Raw genomic sequence first — 15,110 nt, 5'->3', positions numbered from 1 at the left:
GATTCACATTATTATTATTAATGAAATCACTGTCCCAGTCATGCCTTTTTATTCCCAGCCAAGTATGAGGCCGTACAGTTTGTAATGTCTGGCTGGCCCTGCCAGGTGTCATCCTCCACAATTGAAAAACATCACACATTTATAAATCAGAGATTATTTTAATTTTCATGGATGCCTGAACCAGATCACACCCCAGGCTTATTCTGCAAATTGAAAAATAAAGGGGAAACCTCTGTTTGCCAGGACCTTATAGCAACTTTAGCCTAGAACAAGCCAGCATCTGACCATCAAGGCTGTGTCTTGAGGCCATGCTTTCTCTGTCCCACTGCCTGGAGCTTGGTTGCCCCTGACCTCAACCCCCCCCCCCCCCCCCCGCCAGAGCTCTCTGGTTTCCTCCCAGCCAGCCTTCTGCTGGCCTCCGTGGGCTCTCACCTCTGCTTCCCACCTCGGCTGGGCAGTTGGTTTCTCTTTACCTTGTCTCCTTACTCCTTACTCCTTACTCCTTCACATGGTCCCATGGTGTACCTTGTCATCACTCACGACTCTCTGAGAATGTTGATCACCAACTGAGGGTCTGTCATGTGCTAAATGCTTTGTGGACTTCCTGGAGATCAAGCAGATGGGACAAGTGAGGTCCGCAGGGTGGGGTCCCATCACCAGAGGCCTGGAATGGTTTCAGGTAGAGGAGTTGTGGCCTCAACATGAGACTTTCTTTTATTGGAGGTACTGGTTGCCAATTGTGTAATGAATGACCCCAAACTTAGCCTCTTGAAGCAATAATAATTATTTATTATCTCACCTGGTTTTCTGTGGTTAGGGAATTGAGAACAGCTTAGCTGGGTGGCTCTGGCTTGGGGTCTCTCATGAGGCTGCAGACATCTGAAGACTTGACCAAGACTGGAAGACCCACTTCCAAAATGGTGCTCTCACATGGCTGGCCAGTTAGTGCTGGCTATCGGCAGGAGGCCTCAGTGTTTCATCTCCTTACGGGCTCTCCTTAGAGCTGCTGAAGGGTCTGTACTACACGACAGCCACTTTATTCTAGAGTGATTGATCCAAGAGAGCATAAGTTAGAAGCAGTGATACCTCTAATGACTTCACCTCAGAAATCATACACCACCACTTCACAATGTCCTACTTGTTAGAACTGAGTCACTTGTTCTGGCCCACACTCAAGGCAAGAGGAATTAAACTTCATCTTTAAGGGAAGTATGTCAAAGAATTTGTAGACATTTTAAAACCACCACATCGGGCCTCTGAATCCCCTTCCTCAGAGCTCAGCACACAGTAGGGACTCAGTAAATGCCGTTGCTTTAGCCACAGGGGCTCTCAGGCCAACCACAGGATGAAGAGTGGCCTTAATAATACTTTGCAACGTGGCTGAATTTCTCCCTCATTTTATCCCATTCTCCTATCCCCGGGAATGAGCTGGGATTTGCGTTGGGAAGATGGCTGTCCCACTTCCAGAAGTGGGACTGGTGCCCATAGGGAATGCTCAGTTTCCCTCTGTCCTTCAGCTGCACATAGCTGGAGCCAATGGATACCTGCGGGCAGCTGAGCTCCTCCTGGACCACGGGGTACGCGTGGACGTGAAGGACTGGGATGGCTGGGAGCCTCTGCATGCGGCTGCCTTCTGGGGACAGGTAACTCTCAGCAGTGGGGTGGTGAGGGTGGGCAGGTGGGATCCACCCACTGTGCTTTGGGCTGGCAGTTGGTTCACAAGATCCACTTAAGGTGTGCACTACAGTTAGTTTGTGGGACCGTAAAAGACCTAGAAAGTTTATAAAAACATTTAAGAAGTTGTATCCTAAGAAGATAATAATCACATTTACCAAATTAGAAAATTCTGCACATTCCTGATATGCATAGTTTATCCCTTCATTCCCCAGATATAAAAGTCTGATTGCAGCTTTTTTAGCCCCTTCTTAGATACCTGGCAGCTCTAGATTTACAGCTGACTCCTTCTACTATCCCTTGGCATGATCCAGGCATGCTGGAGGAGGTGTCAAGTCCATTGTGTTGCCAGTATTCCTGGCTCCAGGGTGCAGAGCCTTCCTTGGGAACTGGCTTTGCCTCATCATTCTTTATGCCATATGCCGAGAAACCTTGGGCACTCTCTCTACCTCCTAGGCTTTTTGAGCCCAGGGGGACTGTGGGCTTCTTCCTGTTGTTGCAGATGCAGATGGCAGAGCTATTGGTGTCCCACGGGGCCAGTCTCAGTGCTAGGACATCCATGGATGAGATGCCAATAGGTAAGTCCAGCATCAAACCTAGTTATACATAGGTACTCATTAATTATTTGATGAATAGTGTGATAATTGGATAAACAGTTGGATAAACAACTACATATAGTTGGCCAGATGGTAGATTGGTGTGTGGATGGGTCAAAGGATGAATGAATAAATTAATGAAGGGTAGATTAACGTACAGATGGACAGCTGGATGGATGGATAGATAAATGTATGGATGAGTAGATGGATGGATCAGTGAATGGGGGAGGATAGGGGATGAGTCTATGGATGGATGGTTGGGTCAGTGAGTAGGTGGATAGATGACTGGAGGGATTGGATGGATTGAGTGGGTAGGTATATATGATTTGAAATATATTTGGAAGTTTTGGCTTGAGTGACACAGAGCACCTGCTTGTTTCTTTTGATACTTCTTACATCACTGACTCCCATTAGAAACTACTGGAGGTGGATGGATCTTTTTGTCATAGCTGAGAGCCTTAGGAGCTGTGACTGTATAGACTCCAGGCTTCCTGTTCTTATTCTCTAAGGATTGGGGTGGCCCAGAAAGTGAGGCCGGCATTGTTTACTGCCCTCCTTGGATGTCCCCAAAAGATGCTGGGAGTTTTCAATGCGTGGGGGTGGTAGCCCCTGTAGCCTGGAGGGCCCTTGGGGGCACCTGGCCCTGCAGTGCTCCCCACAACACTCTCCTCTACCCCTTCAGACCTGTGTGAGGAGGAGGAGTTCAAAGTCTTGCTGTTGGAGCTCAAACACAAGCATGACGTGATCATGAAATCGCAGCTGAGACACAAGTCATCCTTGAGCCGGAGGACGTCTAGTGCGGGGAGCCGTGGGTGAGTCAGGGCAGGCCGGCCGTGGTCCCCGCGGGGTGCTCCTACCTGTGGTCCCATGGGCACAGCCCTCCAGCACCTCCTCTCTCCCCTCAGGAAGGTGGTGCGTCGAGCCAGCCTGTCGGACAGGACCAACCTGTACAGGAAAGAGTATGAGGGAGAGGCCATCCTGTGGCAGCAGCGGAGCACCGCAGAGGACCAGCGGACCTCCACCTACAACGGAGATGTCAGGGAGCCCAGGACAGACCAAGAGAATAAGGACCCAGTGAGTGGCTTGGCGCCCTGCCTCAGTGCCAGCTGATGACTTGGGAGGAGGACATGGCCCCTGCCTGGTCTTGACCTCTTCATCTCGGAGCCTTCAGAGGGCGGGTAGCTAGGCAGCGCCCTTACACCAGCTGGATCTTCGTTGATGCTGGTGGCTCCCATGGTTAATGAGGCAGTCCTGGGGGTGTGGGAGTCAGAGATGGGAGCTTTGGCATCCCATATGGTCTCATAACGGACAGGAAGTAACTGCCAAATCTGGTTCTGGGCTTCCCAGAAGAGAGGTTCAGTACAGCAGCCACCCTGGGCACTAAAGGCACTGAACTTTTTTTTGAGGGAGGTGGGGAACAGAACATGACGTTGAGAATTGTGTACATCTGGTTGGAAGAAACTTTTTGAAAAACGGAGTAGGGTATTGATAGGGGCTCTAAGAAGCCGGGTCCAGTGGTAGCCAGTGGTCTGGGCCTTGGACTGCTTTCTTATGGGGATGCCGTGTTGGTTTCCGAAGACCACTGTATCGCATTACCACAAACTCAGTGGCTCAGAACAGAAGTTCTGGAGTTCTGGAGGCCAGAAGTCTAAAATCAACGTGTCACCAGGGTTGCTTTCTTCTGGGGGCTCTGAAAGAGAATCTGTGCCAGGCATCTCTCCCAGTTCCCATGACTCAGGCATTCCCTGGCTTTTGCTCACGTGACTCCAGTCTCTGCTTCCATCACCACATGGCTTTCTTCCTTGTGTCTGTGTCTCTGTTTTCTCTTCTTAGAAAGACAGTGGTCACTGGATTAGGGCCCACCCTAATCCAGTATGACTTGATCTCAATGTATTACATCTGCAAAGACCCTGCCTCCAACAAACGTCACATTTGGAGGTGTGGGGTGGCCGTGAATTTGGGGAGGGTGCTATTTGACTTGGTATCGGCACACTCAGGTTTCGTGCGTGGCTGCTGTCTTGAGGCTTAGGGGCCAGCCGGTTTGTGGCCAGAGCAAAATTGCTGGGGATGAAAAGGATGAGGCTGACCATCCCAGCAGTGCTCTGCCTTTTTGGAACTGCCACCAACCATGAGCAGCTGACAACATTTCTAGAGAGTACTGCTCTGGCGGGATGCACACAGACTAGCCCAGCGCACCCGCGTGTCTCAGCGGGACCCTGCTCCCCAGCTGGGACAGAGAGGTCACCTGCAGGCTTGTCACCAGCCCGGGAAGGTGCCCACCCAAGGGAATCCAATCAAAGCTCTGGCTGGGGATGGAGCCGGCCCCTTGGAGGCTTTGTTCTTCCTGGTCCCTGAGCTCGGGGGTTTGGGGAGAAAAGAGCGCTGTGGACTGAAATCACATCACATTTCAAATGTCTTCCAGCCATGCTTTATTTATCTTCTCTTTGTGAGCGCACTGAATTTAGGGACAGCACACAAATCTTGCATGGATTTTTCAGTGAACTTTTTATAAATGGGTGGCCTCTGGTGAATGTGTAGAGCACTTCCATCCCCCCAGAAAGCACCCACGTTCTCTATGGGGGGGGTGTCTTCCCACCCCAATGGTAGCCACTGTTTACCTTTGAGCAGGAAAGGGGTTCCCAAGGCACCTGCATGTGAATGGACCCAGGTGGTGTGAGGTCTTTTGTAGCTGACTGCCTTCCCCACTATGCAGACCCCTAGCAGTAGTTCATTGCTTTTCATTGCTCTGGAGAGTTCTGTTGTTTAACTGTGTTTAGTTCTGTTGTTTAATTGTAGATGTTCATGTCCATCTTGCTGGACATTTGGGTTGTTCCAAATTCGGGGCTATTTTGAATAAAGCTGCTCAAAACATTCTTATCCATATTTTTCAGTGGGCATAAGCCCTATTTTCTGTAGGATTGCATACTCAGGAATGCAGAATGAGTCATGGGGAGGCTACTAGAGATACTGCCAAGCTATTTTCCAGGGTGACTGTACTCTCTCTGCTCTCCCACTAAATCCTATTTGAGCTCCTCCTGCCGACCCTCAGTGTGCACTCATCCCTGTTCATCTGAGCCATCCTGGCAGGCTTGCTGTGCTAGCTCACATTTTAAATCTGTATCTGGTGGACGACATCGAACGCATTTTCATGTACTTATTGGCCGTCTGCTTATCTTCTTATGTGCAGTGTTTGTTCTTTTGCCCCTTGCGGTTGGGTTTTTTCTCTTTTCCTTAGTGATCTGTGGGAGAGACTGAGATTCTTAAAGACATCCGCACAGAAGCAGCTCCTCCTCCACACCTGCCCCTGTGTTTGTTCAGATCTCACAGGCCCAGGACTCTGCCAGAAGTGCTCGTTGGCATGGAAGCCGCATAAATCATTAGCCCTGCAGGGGATGGGGTGGGAAGCAGAGGCCTGAGTTTGTTGTTAACTTCTATGGCTTCCTCAGCAAGGCTGTGGTTTGCTTGGGGGTTAGGTAGAAGGCAAACAGAGGGGTTACTCTGCAAAGCAAAGAAGAAAGAAGGGGCTCTGAGCTTCAGGCCAGTCACCCAGTCGTTCAGTCCAACCACAAGGGCAACTGTCAGGGACCAGAGCCCCAGATCCTGGTCTGGTCCTGGGAGAAACCAAGGAGATTGCAAGGAACAGCTACAAGGCTTGGTGCGCCTTCCTTTTTCCTACTTACCCCTTTCTAGGCCTTAGGTATTGGCAAGGCTGTGATAGTCTCTAGGGTAGACATTCTCTTTTTTTTTTTTTTTTAAGATTTATTTATTTATTTATTTATTTATTCATTCATTCATTCATTCATTCATTCAGAGAGAGAGAGAGAGAGACAGGCAGAGAGATAGGCAGAAGGAGAAGCGGGCTCCATGCAGGGAGCCCGACATGGGACTCTATCCTGGACCTCCAGGATCATGCCCTGGGCTGCAGGCGGCGCTAAACCGCTGTGCCACCAGAGCCGCCCTAAGGTAGACATTCTCAAAGTGTGGTCCCTGGAACAGCAGTAGCAGCAGCACCCGGGAACTTGTAAGAAATGTGAATTCTCTGGCCCTATCCCAGATGTACTGAATCATAAACTCTGGGCTCTGGGTTTAACCAGCATCTTGTGTTTTAACTAACCCTCCAGGGGATTCGGATGCACACAAGAATTTGAAAACCACGCATCTAAGGGAGTGTGCTCAGTCTGACCCGCAAGTCAGGTTTCTGCCAAGACTCTATCCGGTTAGCTGACAGGGCTGTTTTGTTCAGCCCTGTACCTGTTTTGGCAGAGCTGACTCCCTGGTATGGTACAAAGCTCAGGAATGATCCCAATAGCCTGATCTCTTAAACCAGTGGTTCACAAACTTAACTGTGCAAGAAACATACCTGGGGAGGTGTTTTTGTTTTTGTTTTTTAAAAAATTCTGATGTCTTGGTTGCTACCCAGACTAATGACATCTGAATCTTTGTGCTTGAGGCCCAGGTATTGTATTTATGTATTTTAAAAAAAATTATAGACTTGATTTTTTGGAGCAGTTGTAGTTTATAGAAAATATGTATGAAGTACATACAGTTTCCACAGCGCCCTATCATCATGTCCCCTGATTTCCACTGGTATTAACATCTTGCATTAGTGTAGTAGGTATATTATCATTGATGAACAATATTGATACATGATTATTAAGTGAAGTCCATAGCTTATGTTAGGGTTTACCCTTGGTGTTACACATTCTGTGGATGTTGACGAATGTGTAATGTCATACATCTATCGTTAAAGTTTCATACAGAATACTTTCACTCTCGCTATCCCTCCCTCCCTCCCCTGAGTCCCCTACAACTAGTGATCTTTTTACTGTCTCCATGGTTTTTGCATTTTCCAGGTGTCATAGAGTGGGAATCACACAACATACCCTTTCCAGATTGTCATTATATATGTGTTTCTAACTCCCCATGGTGATTCTAATGTGCATCCAAAACTGAGAACCAGTGTCCTAGATCCCTGCTAGTCAAATCATCGTCCGGAGATTGTTAGAAACTCTGAAATTCAAGTCCCAACCCAGACCTGGTGATTCAGCATGTGCATTTTAACAAGAGCCACAGGTGACTCATATCCACATTGAGTTAGAGAAGCACTGATTTAGACAATGAAGAATGGTCTTTTCTAGGGCCATTCTGGAAGTAAAGAAAATAGATAACAAAAATTCAAACTGAAAAAAAGATGCCCCAAATGTGGCATCATGGCTCTGCCTGAATAGCTCAAAGGAGCCATTTAAAAACAGAAAGAATATGCATACATAAAAGGAAGCTTGCTATGGAAAGTGCCCCTCACCTTACCATGTTCTAGCCCAATTGTAGATTTCTTGGAGATCTTTCCAAGAAATGGAGATTCTTGGAATCATGAATCAGCACAGGAAGATTGCCTTCATTCTTTTTCCCAGATGCAGAACATTCTAGGACAAGTACTTGCCATAATTTACCACCTGCCTAATGGTGACTTTCAGGCTTTTCTCCCCTAAGGGAACATATATCTCTGAAATGAAGTACTAGAAATTGGCTTGCTGGTGCAAGGTATACATTCTTCCTTAAAAATGAATTTTAGGGGGGGGTGGTGGAGGATGATGTGATACTCTCCTCCAGAGAGATTGTGGCAATTTTGGTACCTGCCTGTTTTCCTACACTCTTGGCGACACTGAGTCATAACACATTTTTAAAATATTTGTCAATGTGGTAGGTAAAAAGATTTTGTTGCTTTAATTTTTATGTAATTAATTATGAGTGAGGTTGAATATTTTCTCCCGTGTTTATATGCTATAAACATAATAGCATGTTTAATAATAATAACATTATTATTATTATCATTGCTCTGAGCTGCACATCAGTGTCTTTTGTTGTTTTTTTTTCTCTTGCGGAGTTGGGCTTTTTGAAACGGACTCTTAAGAGTTCTTGTTTACTTGGGAAATTAGTCCCTTTTCTGTCACATATGTTGTAGTTTTTAAAATGTGTCTTTGACTTCATTTATGGTGAGTTTTACTGTGCTTTACATTTTTGTGATCACCACATGTAGCTACCTTTTAGTTTCTAGTCTGTGGAAGCTCTCGTTATCCAGGGATTTCTGGGTTAGAATCTCTGCTGTTTGGAGTGGGTATTTGCCAGAAGTACAGAGGAAAGATTGCAAGTGACCAAAAACTCAGCTAAAATTGGTTGACACAAAACAGGATTTTTTCGGCTCATGTAGCTACAGAGTCTGGGACCAGCTGGATCCTGGGGCTCCGAGTGCACCCCTTGGGTTCCCCTTCACGTCAACATCACTGTCAGGCAGACCCTTTGACATGCAGTCTCCCCAGCCTCCCACTTCCATCATTCTCACCACCCTCCAGCTCTGCACAGACAGAACTTCTCTTTCTCGATTGTTCTGGCCAAGTTCCAGGGTGGAGTTTCATGGAATCACTTTCAGTCAAGAACCAATTCCTGGGCTACTAGGTGGCTTAGTGTTTGAGCATCTGTCTTTGGCTCAGGTTGTGATCCCGGGATCCTGGGATCGAGTCCCACATCGGGCTCCCTGCATGGAGCCTGCTTCTCCTCTGCCTCTGTCTCTGACTCTCTCTCTCTGTGTCTCTCATGAATAAATAAAGTCTTAAAAAAAAAAAAAGGAAGAACCAATTCCTGCAGTGAGCATGTAGACTGGCTAGTTCTGGGGGTCATGGTCCAGCCCCTGCAGCAAGGATGGGGATCAGTCTGCTTTACCAGCACACATAGATTGGCGAGTCCCTGAAGCAGAATGGAGGTCCAGTCAGCCCAGTTGGGCAAAGAGAGGTAGGACAGGTCCAGACAAGAATGCCCTCAGCAGAGATGCAAGTGGGAGTGGGTTCAGGTCCTCTAACCGGCTGGTAATGTTGTCCTTCTCCCCCTCAGAACCCCCGGCTGGAGAAGCCCGTGCTGCTCTCTGAGTTTTCCACCAAGATCCCACGAAGTGAAATGGATGGGCCTGTTGAGAACGGCCTCCGGGCTCCGGTCAGCACCTACCAGTATGCGCTGTCCAACGGGGACGTCTGGAAAGTGCACGAGGTGCCTGACTACAACATGGCCTATGGCAGCCCCGGCGTGGCCGATGCCACCCCTCCCTGGAGTGGCTACAAGGAACAGAGCCCCCAGACGCTTCTGGAGCTGAAGCGGCAGCGGGCTGCGGCCAAGCTGCTCAGCCACCCGTTCCTGAGCACCCACCTGGGCAGCAGCATGGCCAGGACGGGCGAGAGCAGCAGCGAAGGCAAGGCCCCCTTGATCGGAGGCAGAACTTCCCCGTACAGCAGCAACGGAACGTCGGTATATTACACGGTCACCAGCGGAGACCCCCCGCTCCTGAAGTTCAAGGCCCCCATGGAGGAGATGGAGGAGAAAGTCCATGGTTGCTGCCGCATCTCCTAGTCTCTGTGCGACGGAGGAGAGAGATGCTTCGGGGGAGGGTCTCTGGAATCCAGGCCCACCCAGCAGCCCCAGCTGGGGAGACATCAGAGGGCAGCTTGTGGGGAGGTGGGCTCTGCTTTCCAGAGGAACGCTGACCCCACCTCTCAGCCAGCGGCCCGTAGCATCGCCACTTCCCGCGGTTCTGCTTCTTGCTGCATTGTCTGCCATCAGAAACAAGGCCCATAGTGGCTTCCTGACTCACCCTGCTGTCAGATTTTGGGAGGGGGGGCTGGGATTCCAGTTCTGTTGTCGGTAAAGGCTTCTCTGGACCAGTACCCGCATATCACATATCAGCGTGTGCACACGCACACACGCACACACACATGCACACGCTCAGCCATGTGTAGGAATGACCCAGCTGGGCTCATGGGAAGCAGGTGGGACTGATCATTTATGGGCTCTTCTCCAAAGGATGGAGGCTGACTCAGTTTCATCACCACTGCCAACGTGGCTTTAGCAGGGAAGGGGCCTGCTGAGCGGAGACCCACAATCCTACTCGGAGTCCGGGATTGGGGCCACCGTCCACATCCGGAAGGAGCAGGAGGTCCGCTCTTGGATCAGAGGGAGGTATGAACCCACATGGGTCCATGAGATGGGCAGTGGCCTGCTCCCCACAGCCTGGCCCATGCCGGGAGCTAGCTGTGTGACCACCCGGAGGACAAGGGGGGAGCATCAGGCTCTTCCATCCCTGGAATAATGCAAATCACATTTTATGTTTGGATGGAAGTATCAAAAATTGGAGAGGAGGGGGAATTGAATTAGTGTGTCCTGAAGTGCATTTGTTAAAAGAATCCTTGTAGGCTGCAAAACACCAGGTGGGAGGTGACTGAATGCTTCCTTGCTTTCTTTCCTGGAGAGCATCATGATCACTAGGTTGACTGGCTGGTGTTGGAAGCACAGAGCTGAGGGAGGAGTTTGCGTTAGACGGGCTTTCCAGGACGAGGAGAGGAGGGAGTTGGTGTTAATTACTTCAAGTGCCCTGGGTGATCTTTGTGAATGTTCAGGTGGTTTCAGTGCAGCCTCTGTCAGCAGCCTTCCTCAGCCTAAGCCATCAGAGGGAGCAGGGAGGTGAGGGACTGCTGGGAACCCCCACTCCTCCCAGTGTAAATGCCTGGGACCCCTGGCCCAGCTTTGCCTTTTCTGGAATGCTTGGGGAGACAAGTTTGCCAGGTGGCCCTTGTGAGATCCTGCCTGGCCCAGGGACTGCTCCCAGCCTGCTCCTGTGGGAGTGGTGACACCCCCGGCTGCAAATCCAAGGTGCCCATGGCCCATAGCCTGCATTACATTCTGGAGAGCAGTGGTGGGGGTAGTTGGGCCTCAGCACAGCCCAATGGTCTCCTAGACCCTGCCCACCACCTCTCTACTGTAATTTCTCAAGAGCCCCCTTGAAATTGCTGCCCATGAGTTGGGTACTGTCCATAGGCTCAGTCAATCCTACTGGTGTACTTAATAAGCAGTGGGTTTATTCCCTGCTCTGTGCGCCTTTTATTTGTCCTAAAACTACCTCCTTAGAGCTCTGAAATGGTCCCCTAGGCCCAGATTCTGGGATTTGGGGGACAGCTCTGGGTTTCCTCTTATCTTCTTCCTTCTGAGCCTATGTGAAATTCTCCCTGAGGGGCACCTGGGCCAGGGGGCCGGAGGAGCCTCCCTTGTGCCACAGTTCTAGTAATGGGGTCTGCTGCTTATCAGTTCCAGTCCCCTCTGTGGCCTCCATGGCCCCCTAGCCCAGAGAGGGAGTTGGATCCCAGGGGCCCTGGCTGATGCTTTCCCAGGAGCAGGGCAGCTGGACCAGAGGGCAGAGGGCTCAGTGGAGTCACTGTCGACCCAATGGCTCCTGGGTGCAGGGAGGGTCACAGCACCAGCCCCAGCTCTGGGACAGATCTGGTCGAGGGTGAAGGAGCAGCTCAGGAGACTGCAGACAGGTAGGCATGGTGCCTCCCATGTTCCTGGTGTCTGGGACAGACTCTCCATCAGGTCAGCCTCGAGCTGCAGCAGGGCAGAGGTGATCCAGAACACACATACTTTTGGCTTTAAAATAGTGTTCAGATTAGACTGACCCTGAATTCCTCTTGAGCCAACATAAGCTGTAAGCAGAAGAGTGCCAAGGGAAGCCATACACTCCTAGGAGGGCGCTGTGCTCAGGAGCTGGAGACTGGAGGCACGTATTACCCACTCTGAGCGCTTCTGGCTGTTCCTTCCTTTCCCCTCACTTGTTGCCTCCTGGGCCATTCATCTCCCATCTAGAAGGCCTGGAATCCCGCTGATTCCCTGACAGGAGCCACCTGCAGACTCACGGGCATTTTAGCCCTCATTTGCAGCCGGGGTAAGCCATTCCTCATTAGGGCTTCCTGGGGAGCTTTTCCTGTGGGTCTCCTTGATGCCAAGGAATAAGGTGGGGTCACGGTGTTTCATTTATTTGCTCATGTCATTTATTGAGTAGCTGAGACACATCAGACACTCTGTTAGGTTCTGGGGATAACGGAGGAATGAGACAGGCTGAGGAGACTGGGTTTTACAGTTTTCATTCCTTAAGGACCACAGTATCAGCAGGCCCATTCAATTCACTTGAGACAGAGTGACCTCATCCTGGTCCTGCTTCAATTCAGTTTCTAGCTCCTAGACTCCCTAGAGAATGAAACCCTGGGGCAAGGAAGCTACTGCCATGGCCGACCCAGGATGACATTTGTCATTAAATGCAGATCCTGGGTCTGGAGTTCTAGGGAGACACCATTGCAAGTCTATTTGGAACTTTCTGATATAGCCGCCTTCAGGCCAGTGTCTTTGGGGCATTGTATAATAGCAGTTGGAGGTCAGTATGTAGAAGAACAGTCTGGAATTTGCTGCCAAATGTGTCTCAGGTTGTGAAACTCATTTTTGCTCATTTATCATGGAGTTGTCCTGCCCCACTGATGGCTAATGGGAGGCGAGTAGCTTCTCCCTTAACGCTGAAGGCTTTCCTCGTGTGTCTGCCTCTCCTCCTGGGAAGTATGGAGCAAGGAGCTGGAAGAAAGCTAGCGAGGTCTACCAGATGCCCAGCTCCCCGTGAGACCAGGTCTGGTGGCAGTTCCTGGCTGATTAAAGGAGGCCACTTCCAGAGCATGTGCCACGTGGCTCACTGTGAGCTCTGGCCTTTGCTCCCCCATTCTGTGCCCCCAAACCACTGAAAATTGGTGGCCATCCTGAGATAGTGAGTTTCCGGCCAGTAGCTCAGGGAAGTTGAATAAGCCCAGATCTACCGAAGAGTTCAGGATATAATTATCCATCAAAGATGTAGCAGTGATTAAACTGCTCTGCACTGTTTGGTCAGTTTCACTGGGCTTAGGGACACAAACAAGGGGGTGTCCCCTGTCCTACCCCACCACAGCTTGCTGGCTTTGTAGTAAGATTTTGGTGATTGATGTCAGATGCCTTTTGATCTTGAGCCTCTCTCTCCCACTTGCTTTCCCAAAGCAGGATACTGGGGCACTTTCAAGAAGTGCAGTTTTTACAAGATACCCAGAAGGACTGTATTTAACTCTTGCTATTGTGGCCTGGGGACAGCCTCCCCCACCCCAGTGCACACAAGAGGACAGGGTCATGTGGTCAGTGGTTGACTCTGCAGAAGTGACCCCCTTTGCCAGAGGCTGTAGACCTCTCCTTGACAGGAGACTCTTGTTGGCCGGTTCGCCAGAGGGCCTGCTTCCCACGGGCATTGCAAGTGCCGCAGTGCGGGGGCCTGGCTCTGCGCGCTGAGGAAAAGTCTGCAGACCCCCAGCCCTCCGCAATAATTCACCAGACCAGAAGCCACTGATGTACAGAGAACATTTAAGAAAAATGTATTTTATGTGAAAAAAAAGTTAAAACTCTGTATACTGTATCAGCAGCTTTGTGTAAAAATGGCAATCAAGAGAGTCTAATATATTTAAAACTTTTTTAAAAAAAATCCTCGCGGATCTTTGATATTGTATTGAAGTAACTTCCAGTTAGCTCCTTGCCATGTGGCAGTGGTGGGCCTCGATCCAAGACCGTGGCTCGACCACGCCCCAAAGGGGCATGCCCCTGGAGTTGCTTCCAGCTGCCAAGGCCTGTGACAAAATTCACTGTTGAGAGTTTTTAATTAAGATTATTAAATTCCTTTTAATAACACCTGCTAGCGTGGCTGTGGTCATTGCTGTGAGCTCACTTGAATTATGTTGATCTGAATTCACAAAGAAGTGTTCCCTGGGACAGAGAGCAGCAAAGGGCTCCTGGTGCCTGTCCCCACCACAGAACCCTCTGCTGGGAGGCCCCTGAAGCAGAGGGAGCTCTGGGGGCTCAGATGGAGGAAACATCTTTCTGGACTGGGGGGTGGTGAACCTGAGGAACTCAAGAAAAGAAGGGTGGTTGGGAATGACCTTTGCTTTGTCCAATGTTCCCTTTAGAATAACAAGGAGCCCCATAATAACTCATATATATATATATATATATATATATATTTATTTATTTTTTATTTCACACTTTTTAAAAAAGATTTTATTTATTCATGAGAGAGAGAGAGAGATAGAGGCAGAGACACAAGCAGAGGAGGAAGCAGGCTCCATGCAGGGAACCCAATGTGGGACTCGATCTCAGGACTCCAGGATCATGTGCTGGGCTGAAGGCAGAAGCTTAACCACTGAGCCACCCAGGTGTCCCTATTTCACACTTTTGAATGTTTGGTGATATATTTCTATGTAGCAGCGCTGCTACTCTCTTCTGTTCTTGGAGTACACCGACCTGCCCTGTCCTTTTCCCCGCCACCCCACCCCAGTCCTTTTCCTCCTGGTAAACTACTGCATACTGCTTCACACTTCTATAACACTACAGCAGGTGAGACTCTGGTTATTCTCCCTTTTTACCTCTGGTAATAGAGGCATTGACAAGCTATGTGGTTGCACAGCCCCAGACCATGGGCCTTGTCTTCATTGTATGCAGAAGTTTGATGGTGTCTTGTAAGAGGATAGAGATCTGTGTTCTCTTGAATCCGTCTGGATATTGGATGCAAGAGCAGGAACACATGGAAGGCCCTCTTAGGCTTGATAAACTTCACAGATAAGCTGGGGATAGGGAGAGGATGGGAAGAATAGAGGTATCTTTGTAGCAATGGGCATTCATCAATTTTATGTTTATATGTTTTTTATGTTTCCAAATAATAATGCTAACCTCTTGCATTGATGGAGAAGCACGTCACAGTTGTGCATTTGCTTTCTCATCTACACAAAATGTAGCCTGAAAACTGACTATTGGATTTAGTGCTGTGGTGGAGCTCCTGATGATTTTTTTTTTTAAGACTTTATTCATTTATTCATGACAGACACACAGAGAGAGGCAGAGACATAGGCAGAGGGAGAAGCAGGCTCCATGCAGGGAGCCTGACATGGGACTCCATCCCAGGACCCCAGGATCACA

General features: G+C 49.4%; 1 protein-coding gene across 3 annotated transcripts in view; it reads left to right on the top strand.

Moving 5' to 3' along the window:
* The window catches only part of PPP1R16B (protein phosphatase 1 regulatory subunit 16B), a 94,160-nt gene extending 80,331 nt beyond the window's left edge, over nt 1–13,829 (top strand). For 2 of the 3 annotated variants that reach the window (XM_041732548.1, XM_041732549.1), the window contains exons 7-11: nt 1,518–1,643; nt 2,177–2,252; nt 2,953–3,082; nt 3,176–3,344; nt 9,156–13,829. In XM_041732548.1, the coding sequence (XP_041588482.1) occupies nt 1,518–1,643; nt 2,177–2,252; nt 2,953–3,082; nt 3,176–3,344; nt 9,156–9,665 (1,011 nt within the window). In that variant the 3' untranslated portion in view covers nt 9,666–13,829. The remainder of the gene's footprint in view (nt 1–1,517; nt 1,644–2,176; nt 2,253–2,952; nt 3,083–3,175; nt 3,345–9,155) is intronic. The other variant, XM_041732550.1, reaches the window with a different exon arrangement.
* The last annotated feature ends 1,281 nt before the right edge of the window (nt 13,830–15,110 follow it).

Source organism: Vulpes lagopus, chromosome 18, assembly GCF_018345385.1.
Source record: "Vulpes lagopus strain Blue_001 chromosome 18, ASM1834538v1, whole genome shotgun sequence".
NCBI lineage: Eukaryota > Metazoa > Chordata > Mammalia > Carnivora > Canidae > Vulpes > Vulpes lagopus.
Note: the sequence above shows the minus strand (reverse complement) of the source record. Positions and strands in the feature narration are given on the sequence as shown.